Here is a 23,275-nt window from a genome sequence, read left to right on the forward strand (position 1 = left end):
GCATTTTGAACCATATTAGAATTTAAAAGCCCAAAAACTACACAAACACGGCTGCCAATCATACTGCATCTTCCCTGCATGCAGCAAAGGAGGTTATTAAGGAGGAGAGACATGCAAGTGTGATTTGCAACTGTTTGAGACCTGATGCTGCTCTCTCCTGGTAATAGCACAACCAAGCATTACATTTCAAATTCTATTCACAAGCCTTGAACTAAGGTCCATTAGTGACTACTAGGATAGATCAGCATACATAAATTCAGCATATATGCTTTTTCTTTCTTCTTCTTCTTCTTCTTTTTTTTTTTTTTAAAGAAAACCAAAACCAAAATATATATAGCGTAATTCGTAATAAGGACATGCTGAATATGCCACAGTAGAAAATCTGGCTAATGACAGGCTATGAGATGTTGCCTTAGTGACGGAGGCGGGGTTTTTTTTAGTTTTTTTTTTTTTTTTTATTCCTGACTCCGAGTTGACATTTGGTGTGCCCCCCAGACTTAAAAACAGTGTTCTCTTTCATAACGCTAGACAAGGATTTCAATCGACTTAACCGAGGACAATAAGACTTGTTTTATTCACCGCAGCTCGGCCCAAATTGTGTTCTCAAATTTCTTTCGGCCAAACGACCCGGTATTGTATGCCGTCTTTGACAGGGGTCGGGAACAAGAGACACTAGTTTTGTCTGACGGTGTGAGAAAGTCTGCAAGAGACCTTTTCAGCAAAGCCGGTGTTGAATTCAGCCACTGTGCCTCTGTTTAACACGGCACCTAAATAATCCTCTGTTGCAAAAGACTCTGAACATATGCTGAACTTGAAATAGGGCTTAATCAGATGTTTTTTTTAATCTGAATTTTTTTAAAAAGGAAGAAAAAAAGAAAGAAAAAACATACACTGTGAATGGGAGTACAAAGAATGAAAATGAAGTTAAATCTGTAAATATTCAAAATAAACAGGCAAGCTGGAAACACGTGGGTTGCAATGGAAACAACCTCTCATTTTTAAGATCAGGCAATCATCCGGACGGCTAGCAGGCATCTTCGCAAGCTTACAGGCGTTAAAAGCTCGAATCTACAGCACCATGAGTGATAAACTTCTTTTACTGGAGGAAATGTGTTTTATTCTTTTAAAGGTCCGTCTGAGGGAGGCAGTTAAATGTGCGTTACAACGCTTGGTCCCATGTGTCACCCCACAGTTTTATCTGTGCCAGCTAATTTTCTACCCCCGACATTGTTTTCTTAATCTCAATTAGGACGTTCACGGTCAAGTTCAAATACAAAGTGCTGAGCTGTGATCCATTCAGCTGTTCCAAGACTCATATGCAAAATTATTCTCTAGGAAAATGCCCGGATACGCGCGCACATGTAGGGCACATGCGGCCATAAACCCCATAGTTTTAAAATAATGACCCCCCTCCCCCAACAAGTCCTCATTATCACTTGCTACAATTGTGGAGACATTAACGCATTCAGGACCGTTACTACTCCAAGTTTAGGAGCGCCGCGTCGGCTGGGGCTGGGAAACGTCGCCTCTTTCTTTGGGGATGCAGATGAGTCTGGTGCACTTGACGTCTTTTCATGACCCCTGTCGTCCCCCATCCCCCCACCCAGCCCCTCCAGGTCCTCACGGCGCTGTCTGTCATACTGGGCCTGGGCATGGCATTGCCACTTGCCCCACCGAGCGTGGGAATGGGATCGTCCAGTCGTTCACATCTCCTGCACTGCGGTTAACGGAATCAATTAAGCGGGCCCGATCCCCCACCCCCGCCCACCCCAACATCTCCCCAATCCCCTCCCTCCCTCCTGTCCTCCCTCTTCTGCCACCTCCCTCCTGCTCCTACCCCTATTCCCCACCTCTCTCTCTCTCTCTCTCTCTCTCTCTCTCCATTTTTGTCACTCCAGTATATGTCCTAATTATTACTGTTTGGGATGCCAGCGCCGTTTCCTGGCCGGACTCGATCATGCTGGAATAAGAAGCATGGAGTCGCACACGTGGATCACTACAGAAGCTCTTAATGCCATTCTTTAATTCCCATTAAATGCTCCCCATAAGCTTAAAAACTACATTTAGATTAAAAACAATTTGTAGAAAGTATGAAACAATTTAACATAAAGTGTTTCAGTCTAAGGAAAAGTTCAGCGTGTGTGTGTGTGCGCGTGTGTGTGTGTGTGGTTAAATGTGGATAAGCTTGCACTTGTGTAAGGGGAGGGAGGGATACAAAAATAATAATAAATAAAAGAACAAAAATAACCCCATTTAGATGAATCACATCTACAGTCTCAGGTCCATGGGGAAACTGAGTAGGAATAGGTGGTCCAAAAGTCCTCGACGAGTCTGGAAGTAGTTTTTACTTTCGGTTATCTAGCTTTATGACGAGCAGAACACTCATACAGCTAGATAACCAAAGATAACAACCCACTTCCCAATCTTCAGCAATAATCCACATGTGTATTTCATCTTCTGGTCTCCAAGTTTCCATCTCTCAGAACTCAAATATACATAGCGGTGGGGAAAAAAGTCATCAGTGTCCTTTTTCAAGTCACATTGTGATTTATATCCCTTATATTCCCTTATTTTTGTCGTTGAGGGGACCATAGTACAGCCCGAACTGTTAGACACCTGGTGTAAAAGAAAAAAAAAAGATATATATTCCCAGTGTTAATGTCATATTCACTTGACATTAACCAGTATTACTGAGCTGAAGAGGGCCTTCAAAATCGCGGTAAGGTGTAGTCATCCTTGCACGGGGGCCATCATTTGCAATGCAAATAGCTTCAATCCCACAAAAGGCTCTTTCGCCTCTATTAAGTCGTTGTGGCAGTGGCAATAGATATCCTGCGAGGCCAGTGGAGAAGAAACGCGGCAGAGAAGGTGGGAAATCCTGTTTCCTGTGGAAAGTGCAATAACAGCAGAGGGAATTACGACGCAAATGTTTCGGATTATGAAGACAGGAGCTTGTTTTTTTTTTTCTTTCTTTTTTTGGCCAGAGTGTCAAGTTGTCCGCTCGCATCCAACGTGTACTTAAGGAAAGATAAAAAGCGATGACTCTGAGCCAAAGGGTCCGTTCTGCAGGCTGCATGGTCGATCAGTGTGAAAAGGGGTGGGGGGGGTGGGGGGATAAGGGCCATCCCCAAAGGACAGGGGGCTGGGGGTGGCCAAAATATGGACCAACCCCAGTGAGGTCAAAGGCCTCGGACCACGACAAAGTAACTCCGGTGATGTCATAAAAAAAATCGCAAATGCAGCCTCATATCAATGCTCAATCTTCATCCATTACACAGAGCGCGTTGGAGTAAGTCCGCCTTGCAGCGAGCAGTCTGCACACCCTCTCTCTCACACGGATGAAAATGGATGGCAGAGGAAACCATATGTTTTTTTTTACACAGAATGAGAGCGATTCTACTGCTTTTACTGGGAGACGCGAGCAAAAATTGCAGCTGTTAAACAATAAAAACGAAACAACTTTGTGAGGAGAGCATCGCTGCGCTGCTTGAGCGCCAGCGTCTTCCTGTCTAGGCTGTATTTTTCTATTCGCAATAACACGGTACCCGTTTGCTCACTGCTCTGCTCCTCACACGAGACACATCTGTACAACAGGAGTCAAATTGCTCTCACGTGCTCGATCTTTGCGTCGAAATCCTTAATAGCCGCTTGTGTGTTGTTGTTGTTGTTGTTTTTGTCTTTTTGCCATCGTCGCAATCAGATGGGCAGACTACAATGGCATTCAGGTAGGCTGCCGGTGTCGCCTCCCGCGGAATGAGACCTCAGCGCTTTTCCGCGAGGATGTTAACCCGCTCACTTTTTCCGTAGAAATGTAAGTAGTTAACTGATAGCTCGGCACAAATAGGTCAAAAATATAGGGGCTCTGTAAGTGTGTCAACAATAACACGCACATGGAACATGTGATGGATCATGCGCAGGAGCATGCAGCTGCAGGTTATCGAGTGCATTTCTTGTATCCTGTGCAGAACTTTGATTCTGTTCGGACTGCGAAAGGCTCTCAGCTCACAATAAAATAAAATTAAAAAGTCAACCTCACACCTTGGCTGACTCGGTTCATGCGTGCATATCTGTGATAAATTGACATCCAGTTATTTGTCAATGGCACATTAACTTTTTCCCCCCTCTTCTTCAGGTGTTCCATTCACTTGCTACAGTTTTAGACCTGGCCCTCAAGTGTACTCTCGTTTCGTGGATGGGAGGGGCAAAGCAGAGGTGTTTTAATGAGCAAATATGAGTCACAGGGCCTGTGGATTTCAATGGGGGATTACTCTACACACTTTGCTCCTTCAAACGTTCACATCTAGTGAATTCACATTTAGTGAATTCATATTTGCAAATCTCAGCTGTCCATTTCCAAACAACATATTCCACGTGATATATCCGAATTTGCCCAAATGCCATCTCCGCACAATTGAAAATGCCCCAAATTATATAACTTACGCACACATTGTTAATGTCTTTATTTCTTTTAATGCACCGTAAGCTTCACCACATCCAAAAATCATCCTGTCCTTCTGTTGATCTGTTGAGTGACCAACTTCACATATTTGCGGTTTTCATTATAAAGGACACCTGATTAAGGTAAAGAGGGGTTCAGAATGGGCCTCCACACAGAGACCACGCTCTAATTACAGCTCACCGTTTTTCAGAGGTAAGACCTGCTGATCCTTGTGCAATTACAAGAAGCTGCATTTCCGCGAAAGTTCAAGACACAATGCCGAGAAGCCAAAAATTTCAGAAGGGCGCAGTTCTCTTTGCAGTATTAGCTTTATTCGAGCATACGACGCATTCGTGCGTAATAGCACCTACATAAGTAAAACTGTACAACGAACGCTTTGTTTTTAAGACGGTGTGTGACGATTTTGGTGACGTTATTCATTCAAAGTAGTCAAACTTTTTTGTCTTTTTTTGTCTTTTGTACCAAGACATTTCAGGTCCTTCAACAAACATTAAAAAAAATATGCGATTGGATCTGTTTCTGTTCCTAAATGAGTCCGTCCTTGTTCTCCTTTCTTTTTCAAACACATCGCTCTCGAAATCACACTTCTCTCGCTGCATCCAGTCCACACAAACAAAACCCAAACACGGTGGATTCATTGCCGCTGAAGTATGCCTTATGTAGGTGTAATAATAATGTCAAATTTTGGACAGTACTTCTTTTTATGCTCGGCTGTTTTTCATAACCAAAGAGGACGAAAGAAGATTATCTCTGACGCATCTTTTACTCTAGTAACACTGCTGAAAATCTTTAAAGATGACTTAATTGCAGAAGGCTGAATTGAAAGAGTGAAGACGCTCTTAAAGTTAATAGCATTAAACTATTCTTTGTGAGAATAAAGCCTAACTTAGGATCTGAATGCATCTAAAGGGTGCCAATCAGTGTCTTATTTCCAAACTGTGCAAAAAAGGTTAAAAGCCACAAACTTCACATTTCTTTCCTGAAAGTGTAACGTAATTGCGAGACATCATTCGGCGACGAATTTTAAGAAAACAGCAGCTCACGTTTTTAAACGATATGCTAGATTCAACTTTTGCGCACAAGGAAATCTTTAAATCAGACACACAAGTTGCACTTACTTCCTAATGGCGAGTCACAATCAGACCAGAAGCCGTCCCAACCTGGTGAAGAACAACGGGGTCCGAGTGTACCGTGATATGGTGTATGTTCCCTTCAAATATCCCAGCCGTATTATTTGGTGGGTGGGGGGGCGGAAGGGAGGGGAGGGGGGGACTTTAAAATTGCCGCTAACACTCTAGCCTGTATTCGGCGTGCTACAGCTGCTCTGTGCAAAGCATGAGCATCCCACGCACATGACAGACGAAGAGAAGGGGAAAGAGGGAGGGATGGGGAGAGGGAGAGACACAACTTTCCCATAACGTCTACAAGCACCAAATAAAAAAAAAGTGCATGCACAGTTGAGCTTCTCAGAGTGTGCAAGTTTTTTTCCCCCCTGTTGATGGTGGGTTCGGATGAGGAGGGAGGGGGTGATGATGATGAGGAGGAGGGGTTCTGGGGTGGGGGGTGTAAAGTCCATCCTTCTGTGTGAGCAGAGGACGTGCTCTGAAATTCAAACAAGTTCCCTCGGTTCTTTTGTTGCACGCACGAACTAAGGCAGCATTGTTCGCGGTTTGGCGTGGACAACTCCCTCCTCTTGCCTGACCAGGTTGCGAAGTGAGCCTCGCAGTTGGGTGGTAATGAATTTGCTGCAGGCGCTTCGCTAACACGCTTTGACAAACGGAACGCATTTACCGGTTTCCAGACAGAGGGGAAATGATTTGCTACATGCAATTCCCAAACTAAGTCTAGAATGGGGTCAATAATGAAAAGAAAGGGGAGAAACACACTTTTAAACTTCACTCAGAATCTTTTGATTCAATCTCGGTGTACAGCACAGGCCCATACTAAGACTTATAAATCCACCTTGGTCCCAGTAGCCTAATAAGAGGTAGGCTAATCTCATAACACACACACCACCCCTCCCAAATTGGACACACACGCACGCACGCACGTATACACAGCTTGGAGAGAGAGTGAAAGGCAAAGAAAGATGAGAGATTTTTTTTTTTTACACCACAAAAAAAAAAAAAGTTAGAATGAAGTGACCCACTTGTCAGTAGCCTACAAGTAGCCTGTGTCTTTATATAATTCTCTTGGTGAAGACGTACTTTTTTCTTCTTTTGGGGGGGGGGGGTGAATATATTATACTGTTCGATATTTCCCAGTAAAACTAGTTAAAAGGCTTTTCTCCTGCCAGAACACCATTTCTTCCAGGCAAGCGCCTCGGGCTTCCCGCTCTGTTATTTCCACCGGCCACAGTTTCCACGTAGCCTATTTTTCATTTCTTTTAGCAAATCATCATGTGACCGAAACACGGAAAATGCAAAAAAAAAAAAAAAAAAAAAAAAAAAAAGAAAAAAGAAAAAAAAAGAAAAAAAGGTTTGGGGGCGCCAAGCATCCTCTCTCATTTACCCCCCTTACCCCAGCCCCATCCCTTGCCTAATTGCAGGCGTATCCATTAGATTCAACCGGATTCACGTTTTAGTTTAACAGCGAGGGCACGTTCAATGACGTAGACAAGCATATCAGCTACGTGCAGCCATATTTAAATACATCAAGGCAATTAGCGCATCAAAATATGCAAATCCCTCTTACTACATAGTCCGCCCGGCCGCAGTCGGAGTATTTCCCCTCAGCCTGTTCTTGGTGCTTTGCCGTATTGAAAGCCAACATAGCTTTGTTTTGTCTTCCAAAGAAGCTTCCCTAATGTGAGCAGGACAGAATTAAAGGGAAACATGAAGAGAAGGAGATCCGTGGCTCCTGCGTGGAAAACCGCCCATGCGTAATGAGACGACCCGCTCCGCCATTCTCAATTCTCCGACGCCGTTGGCTCTGGTGTGCGTATTATTTTTAATATTGATGCATATTCAGAGGGTATATTTGCATTACACACTTCTTGCTTGCTGTTTATTGCGACGCATTTCCTCATGTTTTGACCGCTTAGATCTGTGCAGAGCTCCTGTGCACCCTCGTAGCGATGATTTCCTTTTATTTTTCAAATGCAGTAATCAAATTATTTGACTAATGCTGGCTTATATTAAACCAACAGCGAAGATAGTGATGACACTGTGTGCTTAAGAATTAAATAAAACACTGGATCTTAATGTAAATCGGCGATGTCTTTTGAATACGTAAATGCAGCATGCATGAACAAAGAGCTCTCTGGTGGGCAAACAATGGGCACTCAGCATAGGTAATAGCTTAGAGGTGATACTGATACGACTGTCTCAGAGCAAGAAAATGACAGTGTCGAAAAGTAATAACTAAAAAGTCTGCTGTCCCATTTGTGAAAAAAAAAAAAAAAAAACAGTGACGCAGCGCTGACATTTAGGTTGCAATTGCTCAGCCTGTCTCCTTAGTGTCCGTGCACGCGCACAGAGATGATGCCAGGGACGAGAGCGCGAATGCAAGTGCTCTTGGAGAAAAATATCCACAAACGTGATCACATGTTTATATGAAACCAAGTAGAAATGCGTTAAAACATCGCAGTTTTCACCTTTTTTCTCCTCTCTCTCCCTCTTTTTCTGATTCCTTGTGTTTCCGCACGGGTCTTAAATGAAAAATCTGACCACTTACCTCCAAGTTATCATAATCCAGCGCTGCTGTTGCTGCTGCTGCTGTTAATTTGTGTTTGGTTATAGGTCACTTTTCGATCAAGTTGCTAGGACGTTTTCCGGGAGGTCAAACTTTCTTCTAGCAGCCACAGCAGATGCAGCCCCTATGGCTACTCCCCTTGTCATTGAACCTTATTCTTAAATTGCTCGTGACTCAACACCAGTGGTCAGGCTGGCTCACGTAAAGATATTCAAAGCCACAAGAGTCCGTTACCCCACCTATGTGTGGCTTCTAACTAGAAAGCAGCCTAACATTACTTGCTATAAAAAATATTAGAATATTTGGGGGTCCATTCATCATCCTTTGTTGCATCACACACGTATTCATCACCATAACCAAAAACCAAAATGTAACGCGTAGGCCTTTATCTTTGGAAATGATAAATAACTGAGCATATTGATTAGTGGTCAATTTTAAGAATGTTTAGTGTTCATTCTGGTGCTATAGCCTGAACAAAATGAACGATTCTTGCGGTAATAGTTATGTTGTGATTTAATGATGACGATGTGAAGAAAGGTTTTTATAGTAAAGGGTCTGAAAGGAGGCTTTCTCTTTTTATAAACAAATGTAACCTTTTATTATTTTACTTGTTATCCTTTTAATGTAACCAAAAAGGAAAAAGAAAAAAAAAAAGAAATGGATCTGCGCAATTCGACAAAGCAAAAGAAAGAGCTTATGATGTTATACGTTTTAATTGGGAGACCACTACGTTTCTGGGCACGAACTTACATTTTCACTTTCCAGTTCTGTAATCGGAGTTGGGGAGGAGATCAATTCGCTGTTCCGTCATCCTCATTTGAATTGTATATAGAAGAGACACCTTCATGGTGGATTCCCACTGTTCCTCATGGTAAAATCACTTGTTTGCGTGGATAATACAGCCTTTATCTCGGGTCTTATCAGGACAACAGATTCCCAGCAAATGAGACAATGTGATTTCAAATAGGGGCACAGAAAATCGAAAGGCATGTCGTTTTTAGGAATTAAAAAAATATATATATTATTGAGAGATGAAGCAGTGATTCGGTTCTCAACATACTGAATTTAATCATCGTTTAAAGGGGAGCAAAACAATAAGCGAAACCAGTTTGGATCAGATGGCATTAACTGATCTTCGATAAGACAAAAATAAATAAATAAATATAAAATAAAATAAAATAAAAATATTGCCTATTTTCCAATTTGAGGCCAGGGTAGACATCAGCCTACGATGCAGTTTGTAAGAGGACCCGGGGCGCTTTGTCTGGCACATGAAAACGGTATTCAGAAGCTGGCGTAATGAAACACCTCCAAGGTAAAGAACCAGCCAAGCTATTTTTACACTGAATACCTGAAACTGTAAAAGTGTGAGGTCTCTCTTGCAGCTGTGTGTAAAAATAAAAACTTTTGTCTCTTATAGTAACAAGAAAAAATGTATTATTATTATTATTGTTATTATTATTATTATCATTATCATTATTATGTCACAGTTGTTGGGTTTTTCTTTTCTTTGCAACACATTCCACATTATCATTGTTTTCACAATCGGATATTAAGCAGTAATTGTTAGAATTAAATGATAATAAATAGTGTATTATGTATTTACACTTACCTCAAAGAAAAATGGATGAAGCAGCTGGTGGAGTACACGGGACCATTCAGGGTCTGGTCTACAGCTTCTTTTGGAGAAAGACGGTGAGGAAGATCCAGGTTGTGGGGGCATCGACTAAACAGCTAAACGGTGACATCTAGTGGTGATTTCTAGTTTGAGTACTCACGGTGAACGAGTGGGCAGCCTACACGGGTGTACGAGTACCTGTTCCTACCAACGCCACACTGAACTTGCGCAATCCAACGTCATGCGTGCAATTTAATGTACATTTACGATCTTAAAATAAGCCTGATGCTGGAAACTCACATGCCCTCAGAACTCTTTCACTTTTAATGTTACAAAAGCAGCATCTGAAGCCCTAACTGAGCTTTAAGCTAAGAATGTATTTTAGATATTGTTTTTCCCCACCATGTAAATGTACACGTGCTGTCTTGATTTTGATTGATTTATTTTAATTTATTCACCCTGAAAGCGCTGATTTTTTTACAAATCGTTTTTTCCCTTTTCTATAGTTTTTATCAAAAAAGTGGCAGCCCGTTTGCAGATTCAGGTTTGTTGCATAAGGCTGGCCTTTGAAAAACTGTGAAAACTGTTGTCGCAGTATATTATTTTTGATAGATAATTCATTATGTTTGGTCTGCAGTGACCTTACAAACCTTCATTCACACGTTACTGGTAGAAAACTCTTCAAAATCACTTCAGTGTGTCTGGTATTAATGTAATTGCGAAAGAAAATGTGAAAATTTAGACAGTTCAGGAAACAGTGTCAATAAAGATGCTGTAAACATTAAATCTGTTACTTGCCAGCATCTGCAGACTCCTGCTCCAGTCTGCACAAGTGAAGCAGTCAGTACAACATATCGGAGCAGCCTGATTGTTATATAGAATTTTAAAAGAGTAAGTTGCTCACTTTTAGATTGTGAATAATTTGTTTAAAGCGTATTTAAAGCGATGCATGTAGACATGTTGCTGATGTAGCAATTACTTGTGAAATAAAACAATATCCAAAACGTGTTGAATCTGTTTCTTCGATTTGCCACCTTTAAAGACGTGCAATTAATAGATGACGTGTGACAAGTTTTTGTATCATTTCTTGTTACCTATTAAAGGAAAAAATGCACATTTCTCAGCGAAAAAAAAAACGACGGTCAAATCGTAGACTACAAACCGAATAGGGAGGAAAAACGGTAGAAAAGCAAACGAAATCTAAATGCAATTAGTTCCTCGATAATTCTGAAACCATCCTACAGGTAGGCCTATGGTCACAGCAACCCACTGCAACGTTTCTCTTCCTGGAAAATATATTTATTCATATCGATTCACAATTTTTCTGCATGTGCTAAGTAAATAAATAAATAACGCTAACGTTAAGAAGCGATAACTTCCTGTTAATATTCACTTCAAGGAACAATGACTTAAGACTAACAAGAAAAGATAGAAATGGGGCCTTTAGAAAATATAGACGGTAAACATATATTATATATAAAAATAGAGAGAGATTAATATAGAAGAAACACTGAAAAGAAAAACGCTATAAAAAGGATTTCTTTGGGATTACAAAATGTTCGAAATCTCGCGATGGATTTATTTTTTATTTTTGTAAAACTGTAATTCGTGTGTTTTTTCTGTATATGTGTGCCTGTTTATATGTGTATTCACTAATGTTATTACATTTCCATTCGAAAAAAGTGATTCTTTCAGGTAAGCTATACGGACCTGTGCTGCCTGCAGAAATACGCAGTCATCAAACCAATAATTGTTACAACAAAGTTAAGCTATATTTTGGGGGGTCAGTCACTGCGAAATAACTGTTATAAGAAAAGCTGAAAAAAATAAAGACTGTCATGGATTCTATAGAATAAGCTGTCCACTCTTTCTTTGATTCACACTTCTGAGTTGTTGTTTTTTTTTTCACTTTTTTTTTAATTGAAGAAAAAGCGAGTAGGACAGGAGTAGGCCTAAACCTTTACCTTGTTTCTTGTCGTGTGGGAACATACGACTGTGATTGTTTAGGATCTATGTGCTCTCATCTTCAAATGTAGTTTAATTTACTACTCAGAAAGACGATGCCACTGTAATTGTGAGGCCAACTGTTAAAAAACTGTTTAAAATATTAAATAAATGTTGTTGTTGCTGCTTTTTTTACAATTATTATTTATTTTTCATTATAAATATAAAGATGTATCTATTGAAAAAAATGTGGATGTCAAATTATCTGCAAGTGAAGTTGCTATGGCACCATGTCCCTTCTTCATTTCCTCATGGAATCCCTTTGTGTTGATATGTTTTTTGAGTCTGCATGGTATGAAAGCAATCGCTGTATGGGATGCATGTAGAAACAAGTCAAACACAATGAAATCACACCAAGTCACATCAGGATAACTAAGAAAGCCAGTAACTTTACTGAAATCTCTGCAAAATACAAATAGCCTTTCCCTCCTGCAGAGGAGACTTTTATTTCATCCCCATACGTTTTCACTACATACAGCTGAATCAAGTCCCTTGAGTTACAGAGATGTGATTTTAATTTAATACCATCTTAGTCTCAAGTGGCGACAAAGGCCAGCTTATGCCGCTGAAAGCCGCTCCTGCATTCCAAAAAACCTTAGTTACAAACGTCCCCCCCATCATCAGGTTTATACAAGCTACATTGATACTACAGACTGACTTTTTAAGTATTTTAACATATTACTCTTTTTTTTTTTTTAATTTCAGCTTTTGAGTACAACTTAAATAAACCACAAACACAGAGGAGCAACAAAGAATCCCGTAGCATGTGAATGTTGGGACCTTAAGCAATTGTTATTACACATGGCTGTACAGGTGAATGGTCTCCCCTTTGCACGTTAAGTGACTTATCAAAAAATCAGCTGAGGTACTGCTTGGGTCAATTTTGAGGTACCAACATTTAGTCTGATATAGTAATGACAAAGAACAACTGATCAACAGATGAAGAAAAAAATTGGCTTCAAATTGAACAAACGTAGAAAGAAGAAGAAGAAAAAACAACATCAAAGATATAAAGACAAGCTTTCTCCATGTCTTTGGTTAAAAATACTGTCAAAACTATAGCACTCTAATTAACTGTCAGGACATGTTGGCATTATTTTCTTCAGCGAGCAAGCAGTGTGTAATGTTGATTGATGAAGTGAAAAACAAGTAGTGCTTTCACACGGGCCTGAATGATTCCGAGTTAAGTAACAAATTGTAAATAGAAAATGCGTTTTTCCTTTTCTTTTTGTTTTTTTTTCCCATGTAACCTTTTTCGATACGCTGCACAGGGAGACAAATGAACAAGAAAACAGGTAAATTAATACGATTCCTATGGACAATGCAGTTTGATGGCTAAAGCTACAATAACTAACTGAAAGTGAAATGTGAAAACAGTTGTGAATTTAAGCAGAATCTTTTATTATCTTGTTTCAATGCTTGCAAAAGAAAAAAAAAACCCATAAATGAATGTGAAAATAAAAGCTGACTTTACAACACAGAAATGCCACTGGCTTTGGTTTCTCCACACTTACGCTGCCTGAAACATCATGTTTATTTTTTTCCCAACCTTTTTTTTTCTATTGAAGTTTAAAAAAAAGAAGAAGAAGAAAAACACTGTTATAGAGGCTCTGCCCCATTTGACTACACAGACTGTATACAGTAACAACCTAGTGAACCTGCATGAAATATGCACATAGAAATATCATAACACTTAAGTGACAGCAGATACGGGTGTGGGAGGCGGAGAGATATGTGGCTAGTTTCATTGTTTAAAAAAGAGAAAATCAAAGCTATTCATCAAGAATAAACAATTGTGCTTCTCCCATACCAGCATGATCAGTTTGTTCTGTTTTGTGTCTTACGCTGAACTGTCTGCGACAGTGTGGTAAAGGATGTGGAACCCTGTTTTCGAGACTGGAGCGACACAGAATTAAATTAGGTTTGAAAACAAGAGTACTTAATCACGATGCATAAATCGCATTACGTTAATGCGATTCAAAGGAAGATTTTACAGTTTGCGTCTGAGCGGCATCTCGAACACAAGGTAGACTGGGTTGAAAATTGAAGGTGGTATTCAAAATCGATGAGGTCAAATCTATGTTTTATGACTGTGACTATTAAATTATAATAATTTGGACTCCTAACGAAATATCGGGATGCATAAAAATGCATCCGGAGACTGCGGCTCTGTCATATTTCCTCATCAGTGTGACAATCGTGTACGTTACGTGTCAACATTTATTTCTGTGTCGTCTCCAGATTCAGCCTCGTGACATTTTCCACTAGAAATTAGGTTTTTCAGCATTCAGGCTTCAACCCTGGCAATGCTTTCCAGCTGGTTTTTAAGGTTAGTCTAAACACCCCGCCCAAACAGCCCTGTTCAGAGTTAAAATGAAACAAACCAGACAACATGTGCAACAGCACATAGAAACTTCACTAAGAAACCAACAAAAAATCATTATTATATATATTTATATATTAGAAAGCTATACACAAGCATGTTAATTTCACAGATTTTTTTTAAAAGATTCTTAATATTACCATTATTATATATAATAAGAAATACACGTTTAAAAACAAACCTCTACAAAGATTAAACAGTTCAGCAAAGCATTGGATCTCAGTCTGTTTTTCATGGCTTGGGGGCTTGAAGCCCTGTCATTTCCCCTCTGGGTGAACTATCCATCTCTTATTGGCAAAGCTATCAAAAAACACATTCTGGCTTATAGAAACTACAAAAAGCCACAAAAATGCTTTGCATTTTATTCCTTTCATATGAAAATATAAGCAAGTGTATTGTACAATTGTTTTTTTCTCTTTTTTTTGTTTATCAATACTGAATAGTTAATACTAGATCCAGAGATTTTCTTGATTACGCCGACATAGCTCTTAGATCAAAGAGTGGTCCTCACTCCGTTCTTTAAGGGGAGCACGAAAACGATCAAGGGTTCCACACATCTAGCATCGGGTTTTCTCGTTTACCTGTACAATCCTTCAAATGTTGCATAATAGCTTTTTCATTTAGTGAGTAAATAAATCTTGTAATGTCTGGCGACTTTTGACCCCAGGCCCTTTTACCCCCTTGACCCGCTATTTACATAAATACGTTGAACCTGCAACATGACATCATCTAATGTTAACACACATTTTTGCAAGGTAAAACTGCAGAGAAGGTCTATAGCAATGAAACTGATACTGTACACATGTATTGTTTGTCCAACTCAAGTGCTAAGGTGTTTTTCACTGGACACAATCACGCTCATCTTGTTTTTTTTGTTGTTTTTTTTGTTTTGTTTTTTTGTCTCTATTCACTGATATAGCACTGGGGCAAATTGTAAGTACGTTTTATGAAACAGAGTACCTGACCTTTTTTTTTTGTATTTGTTGATATGCACATCTGTACACACGTGTTGCACGTGTAAAGATATATGCATACATGATTCTTTTTTTTTTCCACAATACAATTTATGCATAGTTCCCCAACAAATATACCCCCAGATCCCATCCCAAACAACAACTACCCTCCCAAGCCCCCATTACAACACCCAACTGCTTTATATAATGTCAATATGTATAACACGCACACACACGCACACTCAGCAAAATCAAAACAAGGAACAAAAAATAAGGAAAAGAAATTACAAACAGATTTTTGGAAAGGGTTGTCCCTTTGCTTTCCTTCTGCAATAAAGAGAAAAAAGGAGAGAGGCCATGGGGTTGGGCGGTGAGTGACTCATGAGATCGAGTGCGAGGAGGAAGAGGAGGGAGCTGACTGTGGGGCATCGTAATGCTGCATTGTCGGGAGCTCGGGGCAACTTGGGGCACTGCAGAGGTGTGGACAGTGCAATCATGTCGCCCATCCTTCTGACAGGCGTACCCGTTTGATGGAGGGGCTCTCACGCTCATCCAGGGCGGGCCGGGCCAGTCCCAGAGGTGAGTGGAACTCATTCCTGTGCTCATCGCGGTCGCTGCCCTCATGGGAGCTGCTACAACTGCTCAGGCTATCAACAGGGGAGCGTCCCGAGTCCTGGCGGGACGAGGGGTTCTGGGGAGGTGGCACCCCGCCACCGTAGCCCCCCGGTGTGCTGCTGGTGCGATCTCTAGGAGGAGAAACAGGTTCGGACTTGATGTGGAGGCTTTGAGCAGAGGGCAGGGACAGATTTGAACCCTGACATAAGTGAGAGCTAGAACAATTTCTGTTGGAAGGAAAGGAAACGCAAAGGGGTTACAGAGTTACAGAGCAAGAAACAAAGTGATTTTAAAAGTCAGCTTGTCACACGCAAACATACACACATGCCGGCATGCATACATACACACTCGTGAAAAAAAAAAGTGAGGTGTCACTTGTGTTCGATCTTGCAAGTGAAGATTGAGAACAGTAAAGTAGATTTATGAGTGTGGCATTTCAAAAAATAAAAAATCTCTGGGAGTAATTCATGTGTTACTTCATGCACTTCCCAACAACACCTCAGAGTAAGCTCTGTGCACTCACCCTAGCTGGCCCAGCGCTGAATGCTGCATGTTCTGAAGGTGTTGCTGTTGCCACCCACTCATTGAACCAAGGTGTAGAGAGCTGCCACTGTTGAAGCCAGACAGGGAGGACAGGTCTGTGCTATTCAGGGAGTACTCTGTGTGCAAACACATACGAAAAAGAAGAGGAAGATTCACATTATAGTTGTTCAGTGAAGTGAAAAAAAAGACAAAGTTGGAGCTCTGGTAAATGCTGCTGTGACATGAACGTGTTCAAGTCACTGGGTGGGACAATATCACCCTCTGCTGTTGGATTGCTGTATAACACCCATTTGCACACAGAAAAGAAAAGCTTGGTATACACAATATAGAGTTTTAAAATAAATTTGGATTTGATGGGTCATTTTGCGTGTCATGCAAAATTATACAAACTGCACAAAATAACTCAATGTTTACAGACACACTGGGCAACGTACCGGTACCATAAGAAGTAGAAATGGCAGATGGATAACCGCCCATGCCTTGTCCTGGTAGAGTAGGAGTTGCTACTGATACCACTGGGGTGGCCAGTGACTGAGCAGACTGAGAGTTGTTTATTCTCTGGTTCTGTGGCAGAGGAAGAGAAGACAGAGAGAAAAAAGGGAAAGATGGGAGAGGCTTGAGAACATAAAATCTACTTCCAGACAAAACAAACAAAAAAAGTAATAAACCGACAAAGTTTTTTTTTCTTTCTTTCATTTCTTTCTTTCACTCAACAGATGCTGAAAGAATGAATGTGATGCCAACTTCTGGAGAAATTAATCACTTGACACGCGGCAAGGCTGAACCCTGCCAACCCTATCATTTACCACCCTTTTTCCAAGGGCCTACTGTCGCTATAGTAACACCGCCGGTTTCCACGGCAACGCAGGGTAGCAAAGGCAAAGGAAAGGCACTTTAGTGAGGCAGAGGGGAGGGTTTGTCAGAAAATCATGGAGGTTTGATGTAACATGAAAGTGTACTCTTTTGTTGCCTTTCATTTCTACACTGAGCGGTCCTGTGAGTTGCACATGTGCAACACACAATTCTCCATGCAGGTGAAAAAATATGAGGAAGAAAGGGAGGAAAGGATACACACACACACACACACACACGCACACACACAAAAATAAAAAGGCCAGGTTGCTTTTACTCTGGCACACCACTGGATGGCACCATGTGCCCTCAAAAAACATCGCACGAGGCGACACTGAGGCCTTCAGCAGAGTCAGCAACAAAAAAGGTGAAAGTTTCTCTGCAGTCAGGATGGGTTTTCTTAGAAAAAAAACAGTCTTGCAGTAATAAGCCCTTTAGTCAAAGCAAAACTGGATTCAAATTAAGAGGTTAGTATCAGGGGACTGCATCGCTCTAGGATCTAAAAGGCCCATTATGCTTCTTAGAGGTATTTTTTATTTTACTGGAAAACTCGACAGCTTCAGAATGTTTCGACTGTTTCAGGGTTTGTTTTTTTTTTCTTTTGTTTTTAATCTCTGATTTTGAGTTGCAGTCTGACTTACCAATAGCAGATCGACATCCTCAGACTGATGGCATTGAAAGGGGAGGGTAATACATTCAAATTAGTGAGTGTAGGTGAGCACACACAAGTGGTGGTGGTTAGGTGTGGATCTAGGAATGGAGCTGCATTGGAATTGAGCCAACGGAAGCAGAGCTAATGTGAAAAGAGGATGCTAACAGCTGTTGTAACTCTACTAACGTAACACACTCATTTATAGGAGGGGAAAAAAAGAAATAAGGGGGACCTTTGGAAGAAGCTTCAACATACGCAAACAGACACAGCAGAAGTGATACACTGTAACTGCCAGAATATCAGCCTTGGGCCAAAAGTACATTTTAAAGAAAGGCTTCGGTTTAACAAGCTGCCAAGACTAATCAGAGAAACGTGTACCTTAAGTCACACTTATCACAAGCATAACCTCATCAACCCAAGTCTGATATGATAGGATGAAAGCAGCAGAGAGGACATGAAAGGAAATAAACAATAACAGCCAAACCTGACAGGATACCCCCCCAACCCCTAGAAAGGTAGCAGGATATGCAGGAGGGAAAGTGGATGAGGAAAGGAAGCAGGTTGAGAGAGGGATGCAACCGCTACTCACAATGGACGGCATGTTGTTCTTGGCACCAGGGGGGATGAGCACACGTAGGTCAGGCTTGCGGTTGTTCATGCCCAGGTTCATGGGTGGGGGAGACTTAGTCTGCATGTTCTTGTTCATGCCACCTGGAGAAACCAGCAGACCAGGAGAGTTGCGGTGGTTCCCATATCCATTTCCTAAGAGAGAGCACGGGGAAAAAGGCAGAGAAACATTTAATACACCAGTGTTCTCCTTTGGTATTTCTAGGAAGGCGCACTTACATGTTATTAAACCTGTGTCAAAAGTTTAATGAATCTCAAAACTCCTGCTGTCCGTGACGGTGTGACCTAATTATGAACTACAGGAATCCATTTTCACCTTGTACTCCCTTTCAGTGTTTCTGCCTCATCTTCACTTCCTGTGGTAGGAAATTTATTAGCGCACCGTCCTGAAGAGAAGACTTGTAAATGGCGCTTCATGGAAGCGGTGCGCACTGCTGGCGGAGCAGATGTGCAGTTTTCGTCTTCATTACCAGTTTTTGAGTGCCCACACGGCAGCACCTCACCCTAAAACTCTGCTACCATCACTGAAGGCTACATTGTTCCCGTTTCAGCCAGCGAATCTTGCCGAAACATCTAATTTTGGGTAGCGAGACCACAGAGGGATTGGGTAAATCGTACTTAAACACAGTTCTGAGGTTCTTCTAGACAAAAGTCGTGCCTTTCTCTTGTCACTAGACCTGGATTCCTCTAAGCATGGAAGGTCAAGCATACAGCACCAGATTCTCCCTCAAAAAAAAAAAGAAGAAAAAAGGTAGTCCTAGCAACATCATTAAAAAATTGAAAGTGGAGACTTATTGCAAGCAACATGGTCTTTGTTTCTAACCCAATCCCACAGACTGCTTTTTTCCCCCTTCCTTCTCCTTCCCTCTTCCTAGGGGTAGAACACAGGGCACTGTGTGGACGTTCCCACTTGAAAGACGGGCAGGAATTATACGTTAGACATAAATGAATTTCCTAATCATATACTCCAGGGGAAAATGAGTCACAGATGTCTTCCTGGGCAATTTCCCCCGCTGATCTTTGTTTAATTTGAGAGCGAGGTTTTTGTTGTTTTGAAATGAAAAGTCTCAAAAGCTCAATTTGAACAATCTGAAGAGTAAACGACCGCTAGCAGTGAGAGAAAATGAGGCCGCCTGACAGAAAACGAGAAAAACAGTGTTGTGTTACTGTTGCCGCTGATGTGTGTGCCGACGCGTGATGCCTGATATTAGCGCAGACTTTGTGTGTCACTGTACGTTTTGCTCTATGCGATGTTTCACGCTATAGGCGCCGTATGACTTGGCTCTGTGAGAAATGCTGCTTCTGCACGAGCCATGCGTATATGGATGCACATGTGTGTTTTGTATTGGACCCTCTTAGTTCCAATGTCAGTCTCACATTAGCAAAGAGGCAGCTGCCTCTTCAGTTTTCCCGCTCTCTCATTCTCATGGCTGGCCCTTTGTGAGATCGAGTGGGTGCATGTGGAGACAGATGAATGAGATCTCACACACACATAACACACACCCTCCCAGCACACATACACATACTTTAGTAAATAACCCAGCAGGAAGTACATCACTGTTTCTGTACAGATGAATCAAAAAGACAGTGAGCAATGGAGAGACATTAATACACACTTTGGTCAAGATGACACGGACTTCATCTTGGTGACAGTCACTCTGACATCTGTGTATTGCTACCCTGTGGAGATGGCTGCAGTCCAGTCAATTATATGCTGGATGACTTTAATCATGAGTGGCACAGGCCAGTCCTTTAGCACTTCAAAAGTAGAATCACAAGCCAATTAAGCTAATGAAGCGAGAACTGTGACTCAAATCGGTCTATTCTGCAGCGTGATCAACCTGATTTTAGGGCGCACGCATTCAAAAGAGACAGATGATAACCAGAGTTCATTTCCACTCTCCTCCTCTATTACTATTTCGCGCAGTCGAAGTGCGGCGCAGGCTGGCGTCAACTGTTTAGAGGAAGTACCAAAATTAAACACGGCCCAGCAGGGAGTCTTTTTGGCTGTTGCGTTAAACTCGATATAGGGAGAACAATATCTGATCTCAGATTCAGATAAATAGGGTTTTTTTGCTATTGCTGAGTTGTGTGTGTGTGTGTGTGTGTGTGTGTGTGTGTGTGTGTGTGTGGTTGGGGGGGATAGCTAAGGTCAGAGCTGAATGATTACAATCTGGCTCCATGGTTAGCTAGGGCACTTCGAGATACATGTGTTAGACAAGACTCCCCCCCATCCACCCCCCCATCAGAGTGTTCTCTCTGTGTTTTTCCATCTTACACACACACAAAGCGCACACACAAAGGAGAGGTGTGGTTAAACTCATGTAGATTTTACTGTTACTGAACAAATTTCTGATGTCCTGTTGTGGTCTAACAGGCGCGCTCCATTCTATTCCCCATACACACACTCTTCCGTTGCGGTTTGGCCAAACGTGCATTCAACCCTGAATTCTCCAACTGAACAAAGGTGTCACACTTGTTCAGTTGGTGTAGGATGCTGCCAAAACTGAAGCAGACACTCATCAGCTTGACCTTTTGTCAGTTACTATATGTGAGCGTGTGTGTGTGTGTTCCCTTTTTTTAAAAACTTGAATGAATGCGATCAGAGATGTCCTCAAGATGTACCTTCTATGCAACTCATTTAAAGGAAGAATCTAGGCACGGGCAGAGTGAGAGGTGAGAGGAGATTCTTGTTAATTCCTCGCTGTGCTTTGGTGAGAAGCGTGTGGACAGATGACACTTGCTTAATTGCGCGCATTCAGGTGGAAAGGTTTTCACAAGCCGAGGCCTCCATCCGGACTTCTTTCCTGAGTGCTCTTTTTCTCTTTCAACTCACGTTCTGTCTCTCATCATGCAAATTGACGGAACAAAACATATACTTAGATGTAGGCATAAAAACTTTCCATAGGAAAGCTATGATGACTCAGCCCTTCAGTAACATGTCCTATTTACACTGGACTAGAATCACCAGGGGAACTTTTGTGATTTGAATATAACCCCCACATCTGGGTTTCATGTGGCTGATTTGCAGATCTGTTTCAGTTGAATATACAGGCATAATCCACTGGATTATGTACAGATATGACTCAACGCAGCATATCTTTGTGCAATGAGAGAAACAGTCGAGGTATTTATTTTATTTCTTTCACAGAAGCACAAAAGAAGTTGTGTGTTTCTGTGTGTCTTAAGGCTCTTCTTATGTTACTTAGGGCACATGACTGATGACACATACACGGGGCACACGGCCACTTTTACAATCATCTTATCAAAACTTACACTGGGGAGAAGAGGAGTGTTAAAACAGTCCTCGAGGTGCCACAGTGGCTGTGCCACTTCATACTGATGATTTTAGAGGAACATCATTAAAATGGCTGACCGAGTTCGCAGAACACTTCCATCTGTGTTCCCCCCTCTGTTTCTCCTTTGCACACATGCTTCCACCATTGGTGGATATTCATCACTGTGCCCCCCCCCCCCACCCCGCTCCACCCCAGATGAGATTTAAGAGAGCACTGAATGGAATCTTTCAGCTCCCACATGACTCTCTCTCCACGTTGTGTTTTTCGCCGCTGCTGAGCGACGCGCAGCGCTCACAGAGTGCCTCTGTTCCTTCAGCGCAGTGACACAAAGGCTACTTTTGAAGGATGCACTGCGAAACGCAGTCAATGGAACACACGCCACAACAAATGGGCCTGTTGTGCGCGCGTATGTGTTTGTGTGTGCGATGACTGTCCAGACAGAGAAACCAGGCACTGACCCCTTGTGATAGAGCCTCAGGGGCCAGACAAGGCTGCCCAGCTGTGCCCCACTGACGCCCCCAATTCTCTCTTTTTTACACTCAGCACCGTACGCTGAAGTCGTAAAAATTCAACCCTTTAAAAGGGAGTCTCTTTGTTATAAACGCGGGCCTCACATGTCCTCAGGGACAAACTCATGTACAAACAGAAGTTAACACATAAGATGCTTTACACGTGTTTCCCAAATGTGGGTTGCTGAGCTCCCGACAGGATCATTATCCCACCGTGAGACTCTCTAAACACTGAATTAATTTGGTTCTAGACAGAAATCCGAGAGGTGACAGAAACAACAAGACAAATTTGTATGCGTACATTAAAGAGTCTAGCAATATCTCTGCTCTATCTGCTGCCTCAGGATATAATGCCATTTTACTTCTCTTCCCCCCACTTGCTCTACCATTTTATAGATGAACACAGGCAGGATGTGTCACAGCCCAGGCACTGAGCAAACATTCCCAGATGAACTCCACGACCACTAACTTCAACACATCATGGACAAAATCTCCACTTGGGTTTGGGTTAGTGTTAGTCATGCATTTTATGGCCCCAAGTGGGTGAGTGGGTGCCATGTATGTGTGTGAGTGGGTGTATGTGTGTGTGCATGTTAGCAGACATCTGTGTGTGAGAAGAGGAGGGTCTTCTTACCAGCACTGGTGCCTGCGCCAGTGGTAAGGTCGGCACCCATGAGGCCACCTGTAAGATGAAATAGAGAGCGCAGCAAAACGAGAGAAACCCATTAGAGGATAGACACCCACACTGGCTCCACTGCACCTTCTGTCTCTCGCTCGGTTTAATCACAATGTGCTGCGCGTGTGTGTGCGCGTGTCAGGCCGTCATATGTGCACTGACACCAGAAGCAGCACAGCTTCCCACTCCAACTCGAACACGCTTAGCAACTGGACACTACGAGCGGATGCATTAAGCTGCCGTCCAAGAAAAATGACACATTATTATTTTTAAGGCATAAGAGGTGGATGAGTGGGAGGGTCCAGAGCGTGTGCGGTTTGGCATGGATGCTGCAAGCGCCAAAACTCATATTTAGTTTGCGCTGGCATTTCTAGCATCCAGTTGTAATGACA

The 23,275-nt window shown here is 41.9% G+C and overlaps 1 protein-coding gene and 1 long non-coding RNA gene across 13 annotated transcripts in view; both read right to left on the reverse strand.

Moving 5' to 3' along the window:
* The window catches only part of LOC116317431, a 34,294-nt gene extending 28,412 nt beyond the window's left edge, over positions 1–5,882 (reverse strand). Inside the window, exon 1 of the long non-coding RNA XR_004199247.2 lies at positions 5,578–5,882. This is a non-coding gene — a long non-coding RNA (uncharacterized LOC116317431). The remainder of the gene's footprint in view (positions 1–5,577) is intronic.
* A 7,272-nt stretch (positions 5,883–13,154) lies between these two features.
* Positions 13,155–23,275, reverse strand: part of mef2cb (myocyte enhancer factor 2cb) — a 68,215-nt gene continuing 58,094 nt past the window's right edge. For 9 of the 12 annotated variants that reach the window (XM_039620916.1, XM_039620923.1, XM_031736201.2 and 6 more), the window contains 5 exons: positions 22,842–22,889; positions 18,362–18,534; positions 16,703–16,832; positions 16,249–16,384; positions 13,155–15,952 (listed from right to left, as the gene is read on the reverse strand). In XM_039620916.1, coding sequence (XP_039476850.1) covers positions 15,604–15,952; positions 16,249–16,384; positions 16,703–16,832; positions 18,362–18,534; positions 22,842–22,889 — 836 coding nt within the window. In that variant the 3' untranslated portion in view covers positions 13,155–15,603. The remainder of the gene's footprint in view (positions 15,953–16,248; positions 16,385–16,702; positions 16,833–18,361; positions 18,535–22,841; positions 22,890–23,275) is intronic. The other 3 variants (XM_039620922.1, XM_039620921.1, XM_039620920.1) reach the window with 1 other exon arrangement.

The sequence above is a fragment of the Oreochromis aureus genome, linkage group 12 (assembly GCF_013358895.1).
Source record: "Oreochromis aureus strain Israel breed Guangdong linkage group 12, ZZ_aureus, whole genome shotgun sequence".
Classification (NCBI taxonomy): domain Eukaryota; kingdom Metazoa; phylum Chordata; class Actinopteri; order Cichliformes; family Cichlidae; genus Oreochromis; species Oreochromis aureus.